The sequence below is a fragment of the Nuphar pumila genome, chromosome 2 (genome assembly GCF_984573655.1).
Source record: "Nuphar pumila chromosome 2, dmNupPumi1.hap1.1, whole genome shotgun sequence".
In the NCBI taxonomy this organism is placed as follows: domain Eukaryota; kingdom Viridiplantae; phylum Streptophyta; class Magnoliopsida; order Nymphaeales; family Nymphaeaceae; genus Nuphar; species Nuphar pumila.
The window spans coordinates 11,485,105-11,506,860 of record NC_143250.1 but is presented as its reverse complement, the minus strand read 5'-3'; the positions used below and the strand labels follow the sequence as shown (position 1 = coordinate 11,506,860).

At 35.8% G+C, this 21,756-nt stretch overlaps 1 protein-coding gene across 1 annotated transcript; it reads right to left on the bottom strand.

The window, feature by feature from the left end:
* Positions 1 to 8,201: 8,201 nt before the first annotated feature.
* Positions 8,202 to 17,016, bottom strand: LOC149844759 (protein DETOXIFICATION 18-like). Its single transcript, XM_089986181.1, has 7 exons — positions 16,720 to 17,016; positions 14,572 to 15,116; positions 10,032 to 10,118; positions 9,894 to 9,950; positions 9,575 to 9,810; positions 9,315 to 9,433; positions 8,202 to 8,312 (listed from the first exon to the last, which is right to left on the bottom strand). The coding sequence occupies exons 1-7, from the start codon at positions 17,014 to 17,016 to the stop codon at positions 8,202 to 8,204; spliced, it is 1,452 nt and encodes a 483-aa protein (XP_089842307.1).
* Positions 17,017 to 21,756: the final 4,740 nt, after the last annotated feature.

The window sequence follows — 21,756 nt, the reverse complement described above, 5'->3', positions numbered from 1 at the left end:
TTTGCATGCACGCTGATTCATATATAAAGTCATTGGGGTATTTTTTTTCCAAAATTAGACGATCACTTTTTGTCACCGTTATAGGTCTATAACGGTGACAAAAAGAGCAATAGTGATGCCTTTCGTCTCCTCTATTGACCCTCATCCTTGTAGTGAAAGTTAAACAAGAAACAATTGTTGATGGAAATGTTGAGAATCGTGTGAAGAATGTTCATCAATCTCAAACATCATCTACTAAGATCAGTTCTTTGGTGAACATTCAATTGTCCTAAACAATGAGCGATATTGATGTTCTTAACATCCACACAGAGAAAATGTAGTTGCCCGAACCAATTAGGGATATTGATGTTCAATGTGCAGACAACGAAGGACCTCTACAAATAATTGATATTGTGCATAATTAGAGGATCACTGCAGAGGATGTAGATGACATAACTAGGTACAAGTTGTTGGACTTTGTAATTTATGCTTGAGATGTAGGTGTGATGATAAGGGTGTTATTTTTATGGTTAATCATGAACTTTAAAAATAAAGGAATGCTACATGCATGAAAGCAAATGAAGTAATAAATACAATGCTTTTTTATTTAGTTTGTGCATCTAAACAATCAATTAGTCATAGCAGTGATCACATTAATAGTAGAGAATTAGATGATGACGATGGCTATACTATGTTGGATGAAGATGACTTAGAAAGAATAAGAGATGATGAAGACACTGATGACATGAGATAATTAATGGCAGATGCAAATGATGCACATATGGTAATTGAAAAGTCAAATCCTTGATATGTTGTATAAACTATATGACATTTATAGGACATTATAATTATTTTTTGTTTTTATACTAATGAGACATGGTAGAATATGTTCTTTTTCAATGGATTCTCATACAATGAAGAATAATAAAAAATCATTAAAGCATAGACATCTAAGTTGATTGATGAGTTGCGTAAAAAAAAAACTTAATGATCAGAACTCTTTCAAATGGTTGTTTGCTGCATGGATTGCAAGTGTTATTTACAAACGTGTACACGATAACCTGAAGGTGATGAAAAATCATCAATGACATCAGTCTCAAGGAAGGTGTAGAGATTATTTATGAGCAAGCATGACATGGACGTAAATGCACAAAGGAAAAACTATATGGTTCATATGAAGACTCCTTCAACAAACTTTCTGCCTATTTGGATCATTTGATGACGAAAAACTCATGAACGGTAGGGTGCATTAAGACTGATAGAGAAGATCGATTTAAGTACATATTCTTATCCTTTTGTCCATGCATTAATGAATTTCTAAAAGTGTGCCTCCAGTTCTTATGGTAGATAATATATTCTTAAAAGAAAAATACATAGGTATATTATTGTTGGCTTATAGTATTGATAATTGTAGTAAAATATTTTTAATAGTGTTTGCAGTTGTATGTAGATAAGAAGTCAAAGAATTCATAGGTGTGATTTTTTAATTCTTTGAAGCACCAATTCAGACAATTTGATGAGTTTATTGAGCCAACAAAATTGACTATTATCTAAGATATACACCCAGAGCTAAAATATGTCGTCCCTCACACCTTTTCTAAATGTTAGATTGGAAATTGCATGAAACACTTTACAAAAAACATTTATAAGAAATTTGGTTTACCACTCAGTGCACTTTGGTAGAGCGTAGCTCGAGTAATCACAAAACAACAATGCAACTATTTTCTTAAAAAAATCCAACAGAAAGATATAGCCACATATAATTATATTGCCATCGATGTGAAATCAGAGCATTGTGTTACATCTCACTTTTCAAAAAAAAAGATATGAATGTTTGACATTTAATATAGTAGAGTGCTTTAATTCATGGATTCTGTCCATACGTGACAAGCCCCTAATGTCTCTTTTGGAGAAGTTTTGTTTGATGTTGATGACACTGTTTGAGAAAAGAAAGAATACCAGGCATAAAATGTCCTGAGGTAAAAGATAAAGTAGATGCATGAATAGAAAGGCAGAACAACTATGTGTGGTTGTCGTGCATTGCTACTAATATTTGTATGAGACCCGTGATCGATCTCATGGTTAAAGTGTTGATCTTGTGAAGAGTGGCGAGTGAGATTCCATGCAAACATGCATTTGCGTGCATTTTGTATAAGGAGAAGCTACTGAAGGATTACTGTGATGAGTACTTCAAAGTTGAATTATATCTACATGCATATCATACATTCTCATTTATCCCGGTGCTAGATGATGTCTCATACAATGCTCAATTAACTCTTATTCTAGTATTGCCATCGAAGGTAATATGTAAACCAAGACAACATAAGGTGAAGAGATGGATAACAACAACAAAAGATGTTATGCTATACAAGTGTAGTATATGTGGTGAGGTTGGCCACAACAGGCAAAAGCACACATAAAAGTATGTATTCGTACCTTTTGTTATGAAATGAATGTGTGTTCGTGTGCGCTTTTCTATGTGTGTGTATTTGTTAAGAATTGTTTGCTTTTATGTATTTATCGAGAGATTTTTAATGAACAACTCCAATGTCTTACGTCTTCTATTTGTATCTTAAGCCATTCACAATATGCCACCTAAAGGAAAATATGGTAGCAGGAAGGAAAAACAGGTTGATGACAACCATCCACATGGACTAACTCGGGTTGTACAATTGCCCGAGCATGACTTCTTCATGGACTCTTTATTGACTAGTGATATAAGTATTAGGTTTGCATGTTTGCTTATTTGTTTGTTACATTTGCATGTAGATTCATTTGAATCTGACATGAACGTATCATATATTGTGGCTATATAGCATCTGTATAGATTCATACAAAGACTTATTAAGAATCACAATCATGACATGACAACAGAAAATGAATAAACAAAGACCATTTACCTTACCTCGTAATTCTTGATGTCTTTAAAGCGATAGTCCTCCTATTTTTCTACCAACTAAGAGAAACTAACTACTTAACATTGTTTATAGCAAATAGTTGAATGCAAAATACAAAAGAAGGGGCTCATATATTCTTGGAAAACTAAAGTGTAATGTATCATTTTCAAAAATGTGATAAGGTATCCGTTGAACAACATTACATGCTTATATTTACGTTTACACTACATTCATTATATATTGCATATTTTAATTCCTCTTAACTGGGGTAATGAACACCGGATTGTGTGTGAGATGACCATGAAAGAAAAATAGTTCAGGCTCTACAATTCTACGGGGTCCGTATATAATGCAGATAATGACATAAAAAATCTAGTACAAACACATTACTTATTCAATAATATTTTTATGTTCTCTCATATTAGGCAGGATTAATGTTGGGTTTTAGGTTAAATTTTTTACAGAGTGCTTTGGCTACGATGCTTACTCTGATTGGATGGTTTGTTCTATGGATGATATTTCTCAACAAGAAAATGAGTAATTATTTTGCACGTATCTAAACCTATAATATGTTTGATAAAAAAACACTCTTTCAGGATGATGCAACAAAGTGCATGAAGCATGGCCAAATATTATAAAAGAGTAAAAAAAGTAGGAAAAGGAGAAAGTACAAAAGAAGGTAGTAGAGGAGGCAATGAAGGAAAAAATATTGCAACACAAAACGAAGGCAAGAGAAACAATCCTACAATCTTAAAAGGTCTAGAAGCCAAACAAAAGGCAGAGGACGACAAACAAAATGATCTAGAGGACCTTGAATGGATGAAATGAATAATTGTATTTGTTTGTTCATGTATGAATGAATGACCTGAATGTATTGATGTAAATGCACATCAGAGTGTGTGAAACCATGGACATTTGGAGTGTGCAAACTTCACAAATATTAAACGACATCTGCAAATTAGAATGTGTGAATCTCATGACATTCACAACTGAGGACTTAAACTTATCAATTGGATGACATTCACACAGAGTGTGCAAACCTCATAACATTCACATATTCTTATGTGAAGAAGTCATTTTCTAACATACATGATGTTCACATACAATCAAACATTTTTGCAAACTTAGGTCCATATTTGTGAATCTGTTGACATATTTGCGAATGTTTAGACCTTTGCATGTAATTTGTGAATGTGGTCACATATTTGCGAACATGGTCACATTAGAATTTATGAATGTGGTCACATATTTATGGTGGTTCACATGTCATAATGTGCGAACCTCATAACATTCACATATTCTTATCAATTGGATGACATTCACACATCAAAGTGTGCAAACCTCATAACATTCACAAATTCTTATGTGAAGAAGCCATTTTCTAATAGACATGAGGTTCACATACAATCAAACATTTTTGCAAACCTAGGTCCATATTTGCGAATTTGCTGACATATTTGCAGATGTTGGGACCTTTGCATGTTATTTTTTAATGTGGTTACCTATTTGCGATTGTGGTCACATATTTGTGAACACGGTCACATTAGAATTTGTGAATGTGCTCACATATTTATAGAGGTTCAAACGTCATAATGTGTGAACCTCCTTCAATTGTTGTGAGGTTCACATATTCTGAACTTGCTCATACATATATTTATTCATTAAAAAATAAACATTCTCATACATATATTCATTCATTCATTCACTAAAATATGAACCTACCCATACATATATTCATTCAATAGGTTCATTAATGAACCTGATGATACATATATTCATTCCATTCATTAAAAAATGAATCAGCTTATACAATCATTCATTCATTAAAAAATAAATACATATTTTCATTCAATAGGTTCATTAAGAAATGAACATGCTCATACATATATTCATTCATATCATTAAAAATTGAATTTGCTCATACAATCATTCAGTCATTCAAAAATGAATTTGCTCATACAATAAAAAAAAATTAATTTTTAATCATTACAAAACTATTTTTAGCAATTTTAATATTAAAAATGTATTTATTCAAATAATATGAAAATATTTGAAATAATGGTTGTACATGTCAATATCAATGTCAGCATTACCACAATTGTCTGGTCATGTCACTAGGGACGTGCAACTAAAATGTTGCATCCCTATGACATAGAGGCAAACAATTTGGTCGATTTAAACTCATGTCTCATTTGAACGTCGATTAATTAAGGCTTTTTCTAATTTGTCTATCTATGACAAATTATTTGTTTAGATAAGATAATTAAATTTATTTGATGAACATGGTGAATTTTAGGTGCAATCATCGAATTTCATGTTTCCATGCTTCCAAAACATTTTACAAGAAAAGTTTTAGAACAACAGCATGACTTTAAATTTATGCCATTCACACTCCACAGAAAAATTGTTCATGACAAGTGGATCCAGCACCACTCAATATTTGGACCAATACATAAGGTTTATACCAACTTAAAGATGTACTAGATTCTAGGACAACCTAAAATTCCATACATCTATATGTCTTCATTGTTGGGATGACCAATAATCAGTATGGATATTATAAGTAACAACTATTATTCAAATCAAACTAAAAATGCATCCCAAATATGGGATATTGATTCCAGTATTGTTCAATGGATCATTAGGACTGGTTCAATCTAAATTTTGGTTGGGTTTGTAAGAAAAAACTCTCTACCTTGCATCAGTTAGCTAGTCTTTAAGCAAAAATATTTCAACCTTTATATATATATATATATATATATATATATATATATATATATATATATATATATATATATATATATATATATATATATATATATATATTCCATGGGTCCCATTTTTAACCATGCATATTGCAGAAGACAGATCCCTAGCTTGCTGCTATAGGTTAAGGCTCTGTTGTCATATGTGACCAATTGCTACATAATGTAATCAATAATAGTATCATAGCCTGGCAGAAGAGTCCACAAATGATACCCAACCACAGCCCCTGTAAACATGAAACATCAAGTTTGTTAATGAAATAACATGTCAATCTTGGATATTCCATGTGAAAAGATACAAAAAATTATCTCGTATTATGTTATGCCAATGACAGCATTACTGGTTGCCTTGTTGCACTTGCTCAAGTAGGATGCACTTTTTTGTACAAAAAATTATCTTGTACACATGTTATAATTTGGAATTCTTTTTAAGATTAAAGAGAAGAAGGTACAATGGTGAAAATTAGGAAGAGAAAGAGAAAACGTTTTTTGAACATAAAAATTGTTGATCACTACTGCACTTTTTTCACTAATTAAATAAATGAATAACATGCTCAATTGTCAAAGTAGAACATAAAACCTAATATACTATATCCCAATTTTTTCATTTTTACTTTTTTTTTTCCATGTCGTCCTTTCATGCCCCATTTATATTATTTAATCAAAGTAGTGTCACATTTTCTTTCCATGAATTTAAATCTATTTTCTCATAGATTTTGAAATATATTCGCAGATAATCATGATGTAACATGATCATATATATATATATATATATATATATATATATATATATATATATATATATATATATATATATATATATATATATATATATAGAGAGAGAGAGAGAGAGAGAGAGAGAGACTAACTATTTGGTTTCTAGATAAGCTTATTGTGTATCACATGCTTTAATATTAAGTAGATTGTTTGTCAGGACAACTAACATCATAAATGAGATGCTACTTATAAGCTGGTCTTGTGATTGAGATTTAGGAATTCTTTGTTAAGGGATTCTTAGCATATGCATGTCTCAAATTGTGGAAGCTTTTAAGAAGAAGGCAATTATAGACATATCCTACTCAAAACCAATTGTGGAAAACCCTCAAAAACTAGAAAATTGTAGCATGTGAGGTGCATGCCTGCACTGAAGATCCATGTATTCCTAGTTCCTTGTGTATATATAAGCCCAAGCTTCTACTACCATGAGTCAAGAATGTCAATGTATAAAAACAATTTGTTATATCTAACATCTTAGTTGGCACCTTTGGATTGGATAATTCTTTTATTCTTTGAATGTGTTCAAGCTCTAGTAAGCACCATTATGGATTTAATTAGATGTCTATTATAGGGCCACTTGCTCCATTGCGAGTGCATTTGCATGTTCTTAGACTCTTAACAATATAATTATAAATTTTATTTATGTATTTATTTATTAATTAAAAAGTTCTTGTTAATAAAAAATAACATTTAGATTTGGACTCACAAGATAACCTATTCATGAGACCATGACCAGTGAGCCAACTGTTTTCATGATCTTTAGCCTTCTTTAAACCCATTTTCATCCACTTATTTTGTGGTTGAAACTAATATTTAAGACCATCTGAATAATTTTCTAGTCCCTTATGGTTATATTAATGTTATTTTCTTGGTTTTTTCACAATTTATATTAAAGGGTGTGCAAGTCTAGGACTAGGATCGAACGAGTGGTGGCTAGATTCAGAAAATGAAAGATTATAAATTTAGTGTCTCACCGCTAGGAGAAACCTAATTAAAAGAGTCAGAGGCTGCACAAAAAAACATAATCTCTCCACTTAAAAGAGGGGTTCATTATGAAGAGGGTAGATGACAAGGCTTCACTCATTTCTTTGGCAAGCTTCACTCAATCTTGTGTCCTTTTTGCCTGAATATCTAAATTAAACTATGTTAATCCAATTATGACACACGCATACCAAAATTATTGTACACAATCAATTTGATGTAACCATTGAAAGAGATTCAACATCGTATGTATTTGTGTCTAATACATGTGTTTTATGTGCAATAGTAGAAGTCAAAATAATTTATGTTGCAAGGAATTAATTTCTTCTCATTTGTTAGCAGATATTATTTGGTTTTTGGTTTCTTCTTATTTTTCATGTCAACCTTATTGACAACAATATGAACCTCATTATTTCCTTTATTGGATGGATCCATTTCATAGAACTATTCATCATTGCCACTGTCCTTGTCAACTTATTGGATCTAATTTATGAGGTCCATTTATATTCTTAGCCCACAATTGCATTTTGTCAGTTCATGCCCTCTAGGATGTCGTTTGAAAAAAACTAGCAAATTCGTATAGCAATTTCACATGAATTGCCTCAGGCTACTCTTTGTAAAATGGCAACCTTTTAAATGTGTTTTCTGTTTTCATGTTACACCAGTTGGCACATATGTTATTAGTTGTATTACATTCCTATAAAGCTAAAAAGGTACCATTATATCTTCCCTTAGATCCAATCAAAGACCCTTACATATTCAATATGCCATAGTTCCATTAACCACTTTGTAACTCATCCGACTACATTTGTCCACACTCAGTGATGCTTAGATTTTCATCTCTATACATCAGAGAAGTGGACCTTTCATCTATTAAACCTACACAACAATTTCCATTTACATATTTCAACGTCTAATTCATAAGATTTCTTAAAGGATTATAAGAACTTAATGTCAAGGTCTAATTACATGAATTTAAAAAGATACTGACGTAAGAGAGGAACCAATGATTATTTCAACAAGTCCAAAGCTATTTGAAATAAGTGACGTGCATAGTGATATGAACTCTCTCTTGTAACTTTGTTCACAATTGACAAGCACAACATATACTTTGCTTTTGTTATGACTGCATAACTACAAATTATGAACTACATTAATTATCACAATAATATGGAGATATCCTTGTTAAGAAAAAAAATGTAAGGCTACAGCTTAACTTCTGAATTATTTCATCTTCAACAACTCATGAGATCATGTCCACACAAATTTCTTGCAATATGTGGTGCTATCCTTGTTAAGGAAAAGCAATCTAAGGCATGTTTCGGCCTAAGTATCCCACTATTTCATCTATAACAACTAAAGAGATTATGTCTACTACACAAATGAAAAAATCATGGCAGATGTGCAATTCGTAATTGGCACATAGATTAGCATTTCATCAAAGAAGATAGTTGTAGGGTCATTTAGGTGGTTGTGGATGCAATAATCTCTATTATATAGAAAGCACCATAAATAACCACTTCAAACAAATATCTTTAAAAATAGGATGTATCAAACAAAACCCCATAAATCCATAAAAACAGGTTGTTAAAACAAAAACTCCAATGCTCACTCTCTCTCTCTCTCTCAGTATGTATGGGATAATTTCCAAATAGTCACTTTTGCTTACCATAACCACATGTTGCACTACTACCTCCTTTTACCATAACTGAATTTCTATTTAAACTACTATAAATCTAATCTAACTACTATTTGTAAATCCCTACCTGAATCTCTCTCTCTCGCTTGTGCCACATTTTTGTGAAATCTCACACTATTGTAAAATGGCTTTTTGAGTATCAATATTAAGGTGGAGAACTAAACATAGCTCAAATAATGCATCACATTGGAGAAAGGACAGGTCATTATAAATCACCTTGGTATTCAAGTGCAACTTGAATGCAAAAACAATAGCTAGTGGCATCCCAACCACATAATAGGCTACCAAGTTTGTCCATGCAGACATGTGCTGCCGACCAGAGCCTCTGAAAACTCCTGTGCACCATCCATTTAAATATGAGAATATAGTAGCCTTAATGGTGATATCAAATGTCAAAAAATAAATATATCTTATTGCAAATTGTGAAAATCATATCAAACAGATACAAGTAAAAGGTCATAAGATATGTCAAGTACCTGACAAAACTCCCTGGGCTGCATCAAGCAATATGGACACAAGTAGGGGAATCATATCACTGAACCCTTGCTTAATGTTCCCAAGGCTAGTAAATGCAGCAGCCCATATATCATGACCAAGTGCAAGTGAAATCACGATGATTATGGAAAGGATAATAGCAAGCATTAGAGAAACAGTAAAAGCAGTCTTAGCTTGATGAGGATTCCCTGCCCCAATCTCATTTGAAACACGAGTGCTGCCAAGGAAGCCCATAATTAATCATTCAAATAGCCAATAAGTATGAAGTACATAACCATTACAATAATGCACTAAAAGTACCTTACAGCTGCACTGAAGCCAAATGTTACCATAAATGCAACATTTTCTGTGATCACACTTTTGAAGAGATATGCGAGCTTCCATTATTTGTGCAGTGGAAGAAATTCAAGAAACCCGCAATGTTAAAATGATATTTACCTCATAGCAATAAGGGAGGTGCTGCTTTCAGAGTTTGACAGCAATCCCGCAAGTAAGACAAGAATTTCAAATGCCCAATTCTCGAAACTGTGACGGCAAGAAATTAAGAAATCAATTTAAATTCTTGGAGTAGCACTGATAGCACACTAACAAATGTATGGCTTCTTGTAATCTTAAGTGCATGCATAAAGACACATACTTGTGAAGGTTAACAAACTAATTGATTTATTAAAAAAAAGAGCATAATCAATTTACTTAACATTATCTCAATAAAATTGATATAGTCCCTAGTATTGAACACAAATTTGAGTTCTGAAGAAAAAAGAAATATCCCGGACATATATAATGAGAGGAAACTTATAACATAGCATGATAAAAATGCCTGCGAGATGAGTAAGAAAATTTGACTTTCCCAAGATGGCATTAAAAAGAAGAATGGCATTCAATACCTTTCTAGTGGTTGTACAAATATTATTTATAATAAATTTTTTTTTAATAAAATTTCAATAGGTACCCGTAACATATGAGGAAATTATGCACATGCCACTTTATTACAATGTAAGACTTAGAGTATGACAGAAATGCCCTCAGATCACATTTTAGCACCTCTCCACAGCTTCCCTCCAAGTTTTTAATTTTTTTCTCATTTTCTCATTTCTTCTATTGCCAACCTTTTATATGCAAAATGATTCCTTAGAAGAAAAACGGTTTTAGCTGCCAACGCGCTGGAAATTGAGAGTACTAACAGAAAAATAAACGTACAATAAAACCAATGTGAGTATCGGTATTGGCCCTGTATCATTCGCCCAACGATTCAGGTGAATCAGCCGATACCGCATACTCAAGTGAATCGTTCTGAATTTGGCCAAAAAATAATTAAAAAACATTACATGTCAATCAGAATGTGACACGTGTTAAATACATTAAAATAAAATTTAAGTCTTTTTATATTTATTAAAAAATAGCGAATTCAGGGGTGAAGTGTATTAAACTCCGTCTGTGTATAATTATTTAGTTATACACTGTCGGTCCCAAGCCCAGATAAAGGAGGAGGGTTGCGGTAGGCCAGTGACAGCCAGCATAAAAACTTAGTCATACCCTATGAATATGAACCAATATGAGAATTTCGTTGGGGCGTTCCCTACTAAGTGACGCGCTGTACTCTATAGGCCCGAAGGGAGTGATAAATGGGCAAGGGTTGCTAGGTCGTTGCCCGGAAGCAATGCGTCACACCGGCGCCCGGGTGTGGTGTCAAATAGGCAAGGGTTCCCTCACTTTGTTGGATGGGTGGGGGTAAAGAAGTTAGTCCAAGACCATAAAATTAGGTTAGCCACTTGGAACATAGGGTCTTTAACTGGTAAGTTGGTAGAGTTAGTAGATGTTATGTGTAGGAGAAAGATTGATATTTTATGTCTACAAGAGACCAAATGGGTAGGTGAGAAGGCAAAAGTGATAGAACCATGGGGATATAAGATTTGGTATACAGGAATAAATAAAAATAAGAATGGAGTAGGGATTGTTATGAGTCGTGAATTTATAGATAATGTAGTTGAGGTCCGTAGGAAGGGTGATAGGATTTTACTTATTAAATTAGTATTAGGTACGGATATTATTAATATTATTAGTGTTTATGCACCTCAAGTAGATTTAGATGATTTCATTAAGCATCAATTTTGGGAAGATTTAGATGGAGTAGTACAAGGGATATCTTATGGAGAAAAGCTTTTCATCGGCGGTGACCTTAATGGACATGCAGGCATTAGTAGGGATGAATTTGAGAGTATCCATGGAGGCTATGGTATAGGAGAAAGAAACGAAAGTGAAGAAAGGATTTTAGATTTTGGTTTGTCCTATGATATGATCTTAGCAAACACTTGGTTTAGGAAGAGGGAGTCTTACCTAGTAACATTTAAAAGTGGGGTTAATACAAGTCAGATAGATTTTTTCCTACTTAGAAAGAGAGATAGAGGTTGTTGCATCGATTGTAAGGATATACCGAGAGAAAGTGTAGCTGCACAACATAGAGTCTTAATTTTAGATCTTAGAATTAGACAATGCCGCAAAAGGGATAGACATATGATAGATCCTAGAATTAAATGGTGAGCACTGAAAGGAGCTAAACAAAGAATGTTTGTAGAGCAGGTAGTTAAGGAAGCTGATTGGTGTCTCGAAGAGGATTCAGAATCAATATGGGATAAGATAGTGGGTGGCATGAGAAAGGTGGCTAAGGAGGTATTGGGTGAGTCTAAAGGCGGTGCACCGCTAGGTAAGGATACATCATGGTGGAACGAGGATGTCAAATCAGCTATTAAGGTTAAAAGAGAGTGTTATAGAAATCTAAATAAGAGTCGTGATAATGAGAATTTGGAGAAGTATATGATAGCAAAGAAGGATGCTAAAAAAGTAGTTCGAAACACGAGGGATAAAGTATATAAGGAGGTTTATGACAAGTTGGATACCAAAGAGGGCGAGAAGGATATTTATAGGCTTGCAAAGATGAGATATAGGAAATCGAGGGATCTGGGTATGGTTAGATGTATCAAAGATGAAACACAAAGGGTTTTAGTCAAAGATGAGGATATTAAGGAGAGATGGAAAGATTATTTTGATAAGCTATTTAATGGAAGTCATGCTTAGGATCTTGGAGACTTGTCCATTCCTTTTCATGAGATGAATCATAACTTCATGCGCAAGATTCAAAAGAAAGAAATTGCAAAGGCTTTGAAGAAAATGAAATAAAAAAGGGCAGTTGGCCCAGATGGTATACCTATCGAGGCTTGGAAATGCTTGGGAGAGAAAGGTTTAGAATGGTTGACAAATCTTTTTAACAAGATTTGGCGGACAAATAAGATGCCTAATGAGTAGAGGAAGAGTACTTTGGTGCCTCTATATAAGAATAAGGGTGATATACAAGATTGCATAAACTATCGTGGTATAAAACTCATGAGTCATACTATGAAACTTTGGGAGAGGGTGATTGAGTCTAGGTTGAAGAAGGTTGTCATGATATCAGAGAATCAATTTGGTTTTATGCCTGAAAGATCAACTATGGAAGCTATACATCTTCTTAGACAACTTATTGAGAGAAATAGAGAGAGGAACAAAGATTTGCATATGGTTTTTATTGATTTGGAGAAGGCATACGATAGAGTACCTAGGGGCGTTCTCTGGTGGACAATGATGAAGAAAGGTATTTTTCTCAAGTATATTAGTATAATTAAGGATATGTATGAAGGAGTAGTAACCAATGTTCGCACTTGTGGAGGGGTGACAACCAATTTTCCTATAACGGTTGGGTTACATCAAGGATCTGCTTTAAGCCCTTTCCTATTTGCTATAGTGATGGATGAGCTTACGAGATCAATTCAAAAAAATGTGTCGTGGTGTATGTTGTTTGCTGATGATATTGTTTTGATTGATGAGTCTAGAGCTGGGGTTAATGCTAAGTTAGAATTATGGAGACAGACATTGGAAGCAAGAGGTTTTAAGTTGAGTAAGAGTAAGACAGAATATATGGAATGTCGGTTTAGTAAGCAACGAAGTAGTGATGGGAGTGTAGTGAAGCTTGGTGAGCAAGAAATTCCGGTGGATGATTGTTTCAAATATTTAGGATCTATCATTCAAAAGTATGGAGAAATTGATGGAGATGTAAATCATAGGATAAAGGTTGGATGGATGAAATGGAAAAGTGCAACTGGAGTATTGTGTGATCGTAGAATGTCATTGCGCTTGAAGGAAAAGTTTTATAGGACGACTATTAGGCCCGCTTTACTATATGCTACGGAATGTTGGGCTACCAAGAGACATCATATTCAAAAAATGAGTGTAGCAGAGATGTGTATGCTTAGATGGATGTGTGGAAATACAATAAAAGATAAGATTCAGAATGAGGAGATACGTAAGAAGGTAGGCGTTGCACCCATTGAAAATAAGATGAGAGAGAATCGTTTACGGTGGTTTAGACATATTCGGCGAAGGCCTAATGATGCTTCAGTTAGAAGGATGGAGAAATGGAAAAATATATTAGTTAAAAGAGGTCGGGGTAGGCCTAGGAAGACGTGGATGAAGATGATGGGAAAGGATATGAATGCTTTGAACCTCACCGAGGAGATGGCATTGGATAGAAATGATTGGAGGAGAAGGATTCATGTGCAAAACCCAGAATGATTTTCTTTGTTGGTTCATATCGCCGACCCCAATTGTTTTGGGATGAAGGCGTAGTTGTTGTTGTTGTTGTTGTTGTAGGGGTGAAGCGTATTAATTTTCTGCCAATACGATAAGTCGGCCAATACTGACAACATTGAATAAAACAAATACCAAAGGCAACAAATAGCTTTCCATAGAGCAACATACGGCCAGTTTAATTCTTAACAATAATTTATAGAAATTTATGTTGAAAATGTAAGAATTCTATTATTTTTGTCATGTAAATGTTCACATGGGCTTCTATCAATGAAGAACTAGAAGATTAATTTCAAAAGTTGAATGCTAAGAAGTCTAATGTTGGACTGAAGCAATATGAAAGATTGCAGAAACATACCAAATCATCATTGCTGATGGGATCGCCAACTTCATGTATGAGAAAACATATTTGAAGGATTCAACTGAAATCCCTTGCCAAGTATTTTTCAGACGATTGAATAGCTTCACATACAACACTAAGAATACAACATACAGCCATAGAGATATAGATGCAGCTAATGCTGCTACTTTTAAACCCAAAGATATCTTAATGACCAATATATATGACAATGCTATATCTATAGCCAATGAGGCAATGGAAATCCACAGCATGGGTAGAACAATGCTTTGAGTCTGAAGAAACCTTTTGAGGCACTGCAGAATGCAGGATGCATATATTCCTGGTATCAACCATCTCAAATATACTGAGGCCATTTTAGATACATCAGAACTTTGATGAAAAGCAATAAAAATGTGCTCTGAATAAAACCACAGAATGGATATGAGGATGCAAAAGAAGAAAGTTGAGATTATTGCGGCTTGAAGGTAAATTCCTATAGTTCGATATGCTTTTGCACCATATCCTTGTCCACACAGAGTCTCTAATCCCCCACTAAGGCCAGACTGCAAGAAAAAAACATGGTGACTTAGAATGGATCAATCAATGATCAAAGGATAATAACTCAGTTAACTTTGAAACTGACCTTGACATTTATCTTCTTAATATTTACTTTGAAGTAAAGATGAGATAAGCCAAGAACTTGATGCAATTAATGAGCACTATACTCCAAAATATTTAAAAGTTAAATTTTTATGTTCGTCAAAAAAAAATATTTAAAAGTTAAAACCATTATCATTACAATAAGAACTGAAATTGCCATGAAAACCAACGATCTTGCTTGGTAATTCTTCTTCATATGTTGGCTAGATGGCTATCCGCACTAATAATGTTGATCAAAATGTTTAGATGCGCATACCAACACTTGGACTTAGTATGATGTCTCTCTTATGCTATCTAGGCTTACAGTTTACATACTTCCCATATATATTTCTCAGATGAATTATGTTTGATATAGTTTTTCACACACTTTCTTTTTCTATTTTAACGTATGCATTACAATTTAATAGCTCAATCTTGTGCCTGTAGTTGCAAAACTCATGAAAGCCAAGAAATTGAATGTTCATCCACTACTACAATCTACGAGGCCTATTGTTATTTGGACATCCATGGGATGTTTTTACAATTTCTCTTATGAGAAAGAACCCACCAGGATCGAGCCCTAACTGGCCTCACATAGTAGTAAACCTTGGGAGAGTGGACCGGCTCCATAATACTGCTCCACATCTATGGCATGTTTGCATCATCTTATATCACATGGTGGAAAGAGTATCTTTTACCAAATTTGTATCTATGCAGCTCTCTCTCTCTCTCTCTCAAAGTCTAGCTCCGTTCGACTAGTCAAAAGCTCATTTGGGCTTGTAAAGTGAGCCCAATGAGCCGATCCATGAGCTGCTTCACAAAGTTGCATGAACCCAGGGCGCTCGGCTTGTGTTGGCTCGTTTATATATATCATTTATGTCACGCACCATAATGTAGAATAATAGATTGAGATGTGTGGCTTCAAAGAAGAAAGTCGGGTGCACAAATCCTATTGCTTTCTTCTTCTTTGTTAATTTTTTAATAACAGGAAAACATAGCCTTGTTCACTAAGTTCATTGGCATCTTTTTAGAAAATGAATCAGCTTGAGCTTCAACCCCCAACCCAGCTTGCTAGGGACGAAAAAATATCATCGCAAGACTAACAATAAGAAATACCTGTGCTCCCCAATTTCATCTTGAACGATATCTCCAACCATAGTAATATATATCATCAATATTTTTAAAATATTGTGATTTATCATGCTATTTTCAGAACCCAATAAACCGCAAAAATTGTGATATTTTTATAATATCACTTATTTTGAAAATACCGTTATCTTATCATGATAAAATTGCATTTTTAACATGACATTATCATTTTTCATATACTTTTACATTGTTAATGCTTTTCATTATCTTTTATATTTTTCTTGCATATTTTTTTTTAAACATCGCAAGATTATCCCTTGCTAAGTAAATTCAGGAACCGAGATTTGTGACTATGTTCCCAACTGAAAAAAAAAATCCAGTAGAGTGCCAACAGTTGCATTGAGACATGGGAATCAAAAGATAGAGGAGGAGAACTACCATTAGAGCGAATCCGGAAACGATAGCCCAAGAGTTGGCAAGAGTGGCCGCGGCGAGCTCCAACTGGCCGAGATGGCCTGCGAACATGACCGGCACCAAAGTGATGGAGTAGATGCAGATGTTGATTACGATCATGGGCACCGCTATCGCCAACTGCTTCTTCACCTCATCTCTGTTCATCCACACCATTGATCTGAAGACCCGCTTGACAGAAGCAAGAACACCATCTTCTCGCTTCCCTCCCTCTTCTCCACCACATTGCTCTTCGCAAGACTGCAACAGAGGGGAAGACTCCATTCCTTGAAGCTCGCAGCTCTGTCTTCTCCCCGGTGCAGTTGGTTGTACTTAATGTTGGATCTGCTCCGGTTATTAGTACTGCATGTACATCTCACCAGATAACGTGCGTGCTCGATGCCCCTACCAACGGGTCGGATCTTTTCCGACCCGAATCTGACGCTGATCCACGGTATTAGGGTATCGGTCAATCACACTCGTTCTTGCCAATATCTTGGCAAGGGAACATCTTGAGTAGGGGTGGCAAAACCTGACACGACCCGCCAACCCGCCTCTTAGGCGGGTTTGGGTTGGGCTTAAACTAACCCGTTTAATAAACGGGTTGACCCGCCTAACCCGTTTATTAAACGGGTCGGATTCGTGTTAGGGGTATGCCAACCCACCAACCCGGCTGACCCGTTTAATAAACGGTTTAGGAGAGCGGGTCAACCCGCCAACCCGTTTACCCGACCCAACCCGTTTATTAAACGGGTTGGCGGGTCGCGTCGGGTTACCCGTTTAATAAACGGGTCGGCCGGGTTCGTGTTTGCCACAGCCGACCCGTTTAATAAACGGGTCGGGTTCGGGTTGAGGTATGCTGACCCGCCAACCCGACCCGATTGCCACACCTAATCTTGAGGTATTTAGAAAAATCTGGATTTTCTTGAGAAAAAATATCATTGTATAACAACAAAATGTGGTATTTTCAAATTATAGATGTTCTCAAAATATCACACTTTTCAGTAGTTTATCATCCTTTAAATATACTGTGATAAAATCATGGTATATTCAAAATTGAACTTTTCGTTAGCACAATAATCTTTTAGCCATAATAGAAAAACAAATCCTTTTTTCAATTTTTTATAAAGGCACCTAAGTTTCTTATGGTTATTAATAAAAAAATTCCAAGAGTTATATCTTTGTAAGAGTTACCAGTGACCATGCATTAGAATTACCTCTCTCTCTCTCTCTCTCACCTACTACACCATTTTTCCTTTGTTCAACCATCACCCTAACCATGGGTTGCTTCATTTCACTTAATTTGCTACAATGCAACTTGTATTTTTATCTTACGTCTGTGTTGGGGAAGGAATCCTTGATAAAGAAAGACATGTCTAGTCATTAGAATTTGGTGGGTTGCTGTAAAAGAATGATGGATTTATTGTGAAAAGGAGAGAGAGAGAGAGAGAGAGAGAGAGAGAGAGAGAGAGATTAGTAGACATGAGGTATTAGCTCAACTCGAGTTAAAGACAATCCAAGTTAGATAGATGAGAGTAGGGGTGGCAAAACCTGACACGACCCGCCAACCCGTCAGGTTGGGCTTAAACTAACCCGTTTAATAAACGGGTCGACCTGCCTAACCCGTTTATTAAACGGGTCAGGTTCGTGTTAGGGGTATGCCAACCCGCTAACCCGGCTGACCGGTTTAATAAACGGGTTAGGCGAGCGGGTCAACCCGCCAATCCGTCCACCAACCCGACCCTCCAACCCGCCAACCCACCCGCTAACCCACCAACCCGTTTACCCGACCCAACCCGTTTATTAAACGGGTTGGCGGGTCATGTCGGGTTACCCGTTTAATAAACGAGTCGGGTTCGTGTTTGCCACAGCCAACCCGTTTAATAAATGGGTCGGGTTCGGGTTGAGGTATGCTGACCCGCCAACCCGCCGGGTCGACCCGATTGCCAACCCTAGATGAGAGCTTGTTTTAAGTAAACAGAGAAAATTTTGATGCAACTTCAACAATTTTCAAAACTTAAGATCTTTTTTATTATTGCTAAAATGTGGGGTGTGTTTTTGAAACTTTCCCTTTTTCTTTTGAATGTTTAATTCGAGCTGGGGCATAACGCATTGAATTTCGAACTATGGCACATCATCTTTGGAATGCGTATAAAGCAGATCTGAGTTATTGTTGTTCGCACCCACATGAATTGGCCTTGTCTGAGCCAAATGCAGTCGAACTTGAACCCCAACCGAGTATTGAAACCTCCAACTTAGATTGGATCTCAACCCACACAAGACCAACTCTGGTACAATACGTTAACACCTATTCTTGCATCACTGCCATGTGACAACCACATGACAATTTATTAAGCCAATTATGTGATAGTTATGCTTGTACTATAAGTGTTCGTAATTGTCAACTAAGAACAGTTGAGGGACTACAATTTTTTGTGGTGCTAGGAGTCTTCCAAGGCCACAATTATTAGGCAAGGACCCTATGAGTTTTTCACTTTATACTTTGGAGTATCTATTTAAAATACTAATAATGTGTTAGTGTACTGCACCAAACCGAGAAAGGTGAGGGTTTCGGCACAATAATGGGGTGCCAATGTAGTGGCTGTCCCCTATTAAAAAGGGAGGCCAAACGTGTTCTCTACCGCCAACCTTTTTACTTTGGTTGCTCGCTTGGTTTTAGTGCATGTAATGATGGCCTTTGACTTAAGAACCCTCAGGTACAAAGTGATTTTGGGGTCTTTATGTACTAGTTAACTTGCTAATAGAAGTCTCTATTTTTTTATTTTCTTCTATGCTCTCTTTATATGATTGTGTGCGTGTGTGTGCTTGTGTTATTGCACCCGTACACTTGATGAGCGATATTTAGTTCGATTTCTGTTGTGCGCTTGAAAAGCCATTCTTGTGTCAGGGTACACCGATGCACGTCACGGGGGCTTTTACTTTTAGCATATGACAAGTTAGTACTAGAGCCCGTGACAAGTTGGTATCAAGAACAAGGATTCAACATTCTTCTTCGAGTATGCCTTCGAAGAAGCATAGAAAAATTCCTTCGGGTAGTTAGGTTCCTACCGAAGATGACTTCATGGTTGATGATTGTGTGACAACTCTCATGCGCAATGTTGTCTAACTGACAAACACTGTGACCAATGTGAAAATATTGGTTAATTATACTAATACTGCTTTTGTGGTGCTTATTGAGAGATTTTGATAACTTTATTTACTTGATGGACCAATACCTTGAGGCTGGAGGTATGATGGAAGGTGTAGATTCCTTGTGCACCGTAATGATATACCTTATAGATTATGCTATGTTGTGGTGAAAACGCTGAAAAGGTGATGTTAAGTGTGGACATCCTACTGTAAATTCGTGGGCAGATCTCCAGAAGAAAATGCATGACTTCTTTTTGCCAAAGAATGAGAGTAGAATTCCTTGCAACAAGATGTTGGCCTTGAAGCATACTGGGTCAATTCATGAGTATGTCAAAGCATTCACCTTATTGATGCTAGACATAAAAAAACATAAGTGATGCTGACTAATTGTTCTACTTCATGCATGGATTGTAGGGGTGGGTAGCTACAGAGCTCAATCGATAAGACCTTCAAACTCTTGTTATGACACTTTCTACTGCTGAGAAACTCGCTAAGATTGATATGCATAATACAATGTCCTAGGAAAGATAGTGAGGATCTTGAGATGGTTTGGAAGGGCCACATTTTTTGTAGGGCTAATTGATGATTTCAGGGTCATGCTAGGGATGGAGTTCCTTTGAAGTAATAAGGTGTGTTGATGCCTCATCATATTGCTGTCAGTTTTGAGAACGATAAGTAGCCTTGCACAATTGCCATACTACTTGCGGTGAAGCCTTGTGAGCACTTAGTATCCATGCTCCAGTTGAAGAAGGGTCTCAAGAGAGGGGATATGACTTTTCTCGTGACAATCCATGAGATTTATGAAGAGGGGAGCGTTGCTGACATCCTAGTGGCCTTAGCATTAATATTGAAGGAGTTTGATGATGTTATGCCCACCGAGTTGTCGAGGAAGCTACTTCTGCAAAGAGAGATAAATTATGAGATTGAGCAGGTGTTGGGTGCACAATCACCTGCTATGGCACCGTAACGCATGGTGACTACTGAGTTAGTGGAGTTGCGAAAGTAGTTAGATGGCATGTTGAAAGTCGGGATCATTTGATCATCCAAAGCACCCTTTGGAGCGCTTATGCTATTCCAGGCAAAGCATGACGAGTCAAAGTGCTTGTGTGTGGATTACCGAGGATTAAACAAATTGACCGTGAAGAACACATATCTGCTTCATTTAATCACATACTCATTTGATTAGTTGGGTAAAACTCATGTCTTCTCAAAGTTGGATCTGTGATCAAGCTATTGGCAAGTTAGAATTGTTGAAAGGGATGAATCCAAGACTACCTGTGTAACACGATATGAGGTATTCAAGTTTCTTGTTATGCCATTCAGCTTGACGAACATGCCTTCAACCTTCTCTACAATAATAAATAAGATATTTTACCTGCACCTAAACAAGTTCGTCGTGGTTTACCTAGATGACATAGTGGTGTACAAAAATTCTATAGAGGAGCATGTTCAAAACCTTCATATTATGTTCCAGACTCAGAAGGATAATAATTTGTACGTGAAGTGGGAGAAGTTCCTATTCGGCCAGAAGGAAGTGTACTTTTTTGTCCACATTGTTGTAGGAGGCATGTTGAGGGTGGATCACCATAAGGTCATGGCAATTCAAGAGTGGGAGCCACCTGCCAAAGTTCTAGAGTTACATTCTTTCTTGGGGCGTGCCAATTATTATCGGCGATCCATTCATAGATATTCTTTGATCGTCGCTCCACTGACTGATTTGCTGAAGAAGGATAGGCCATGGGTGTGGTCTGATTCATTTCAAGAAGTTTTTAAGAAGCTAAAGCACATATTGATTGAGGAGCATGTGCTAAAGTTGTCTGACTGCCATAAGTCGTTCGAAGTGCAAATTGACACATTTGACTTTGTAATTGGAGG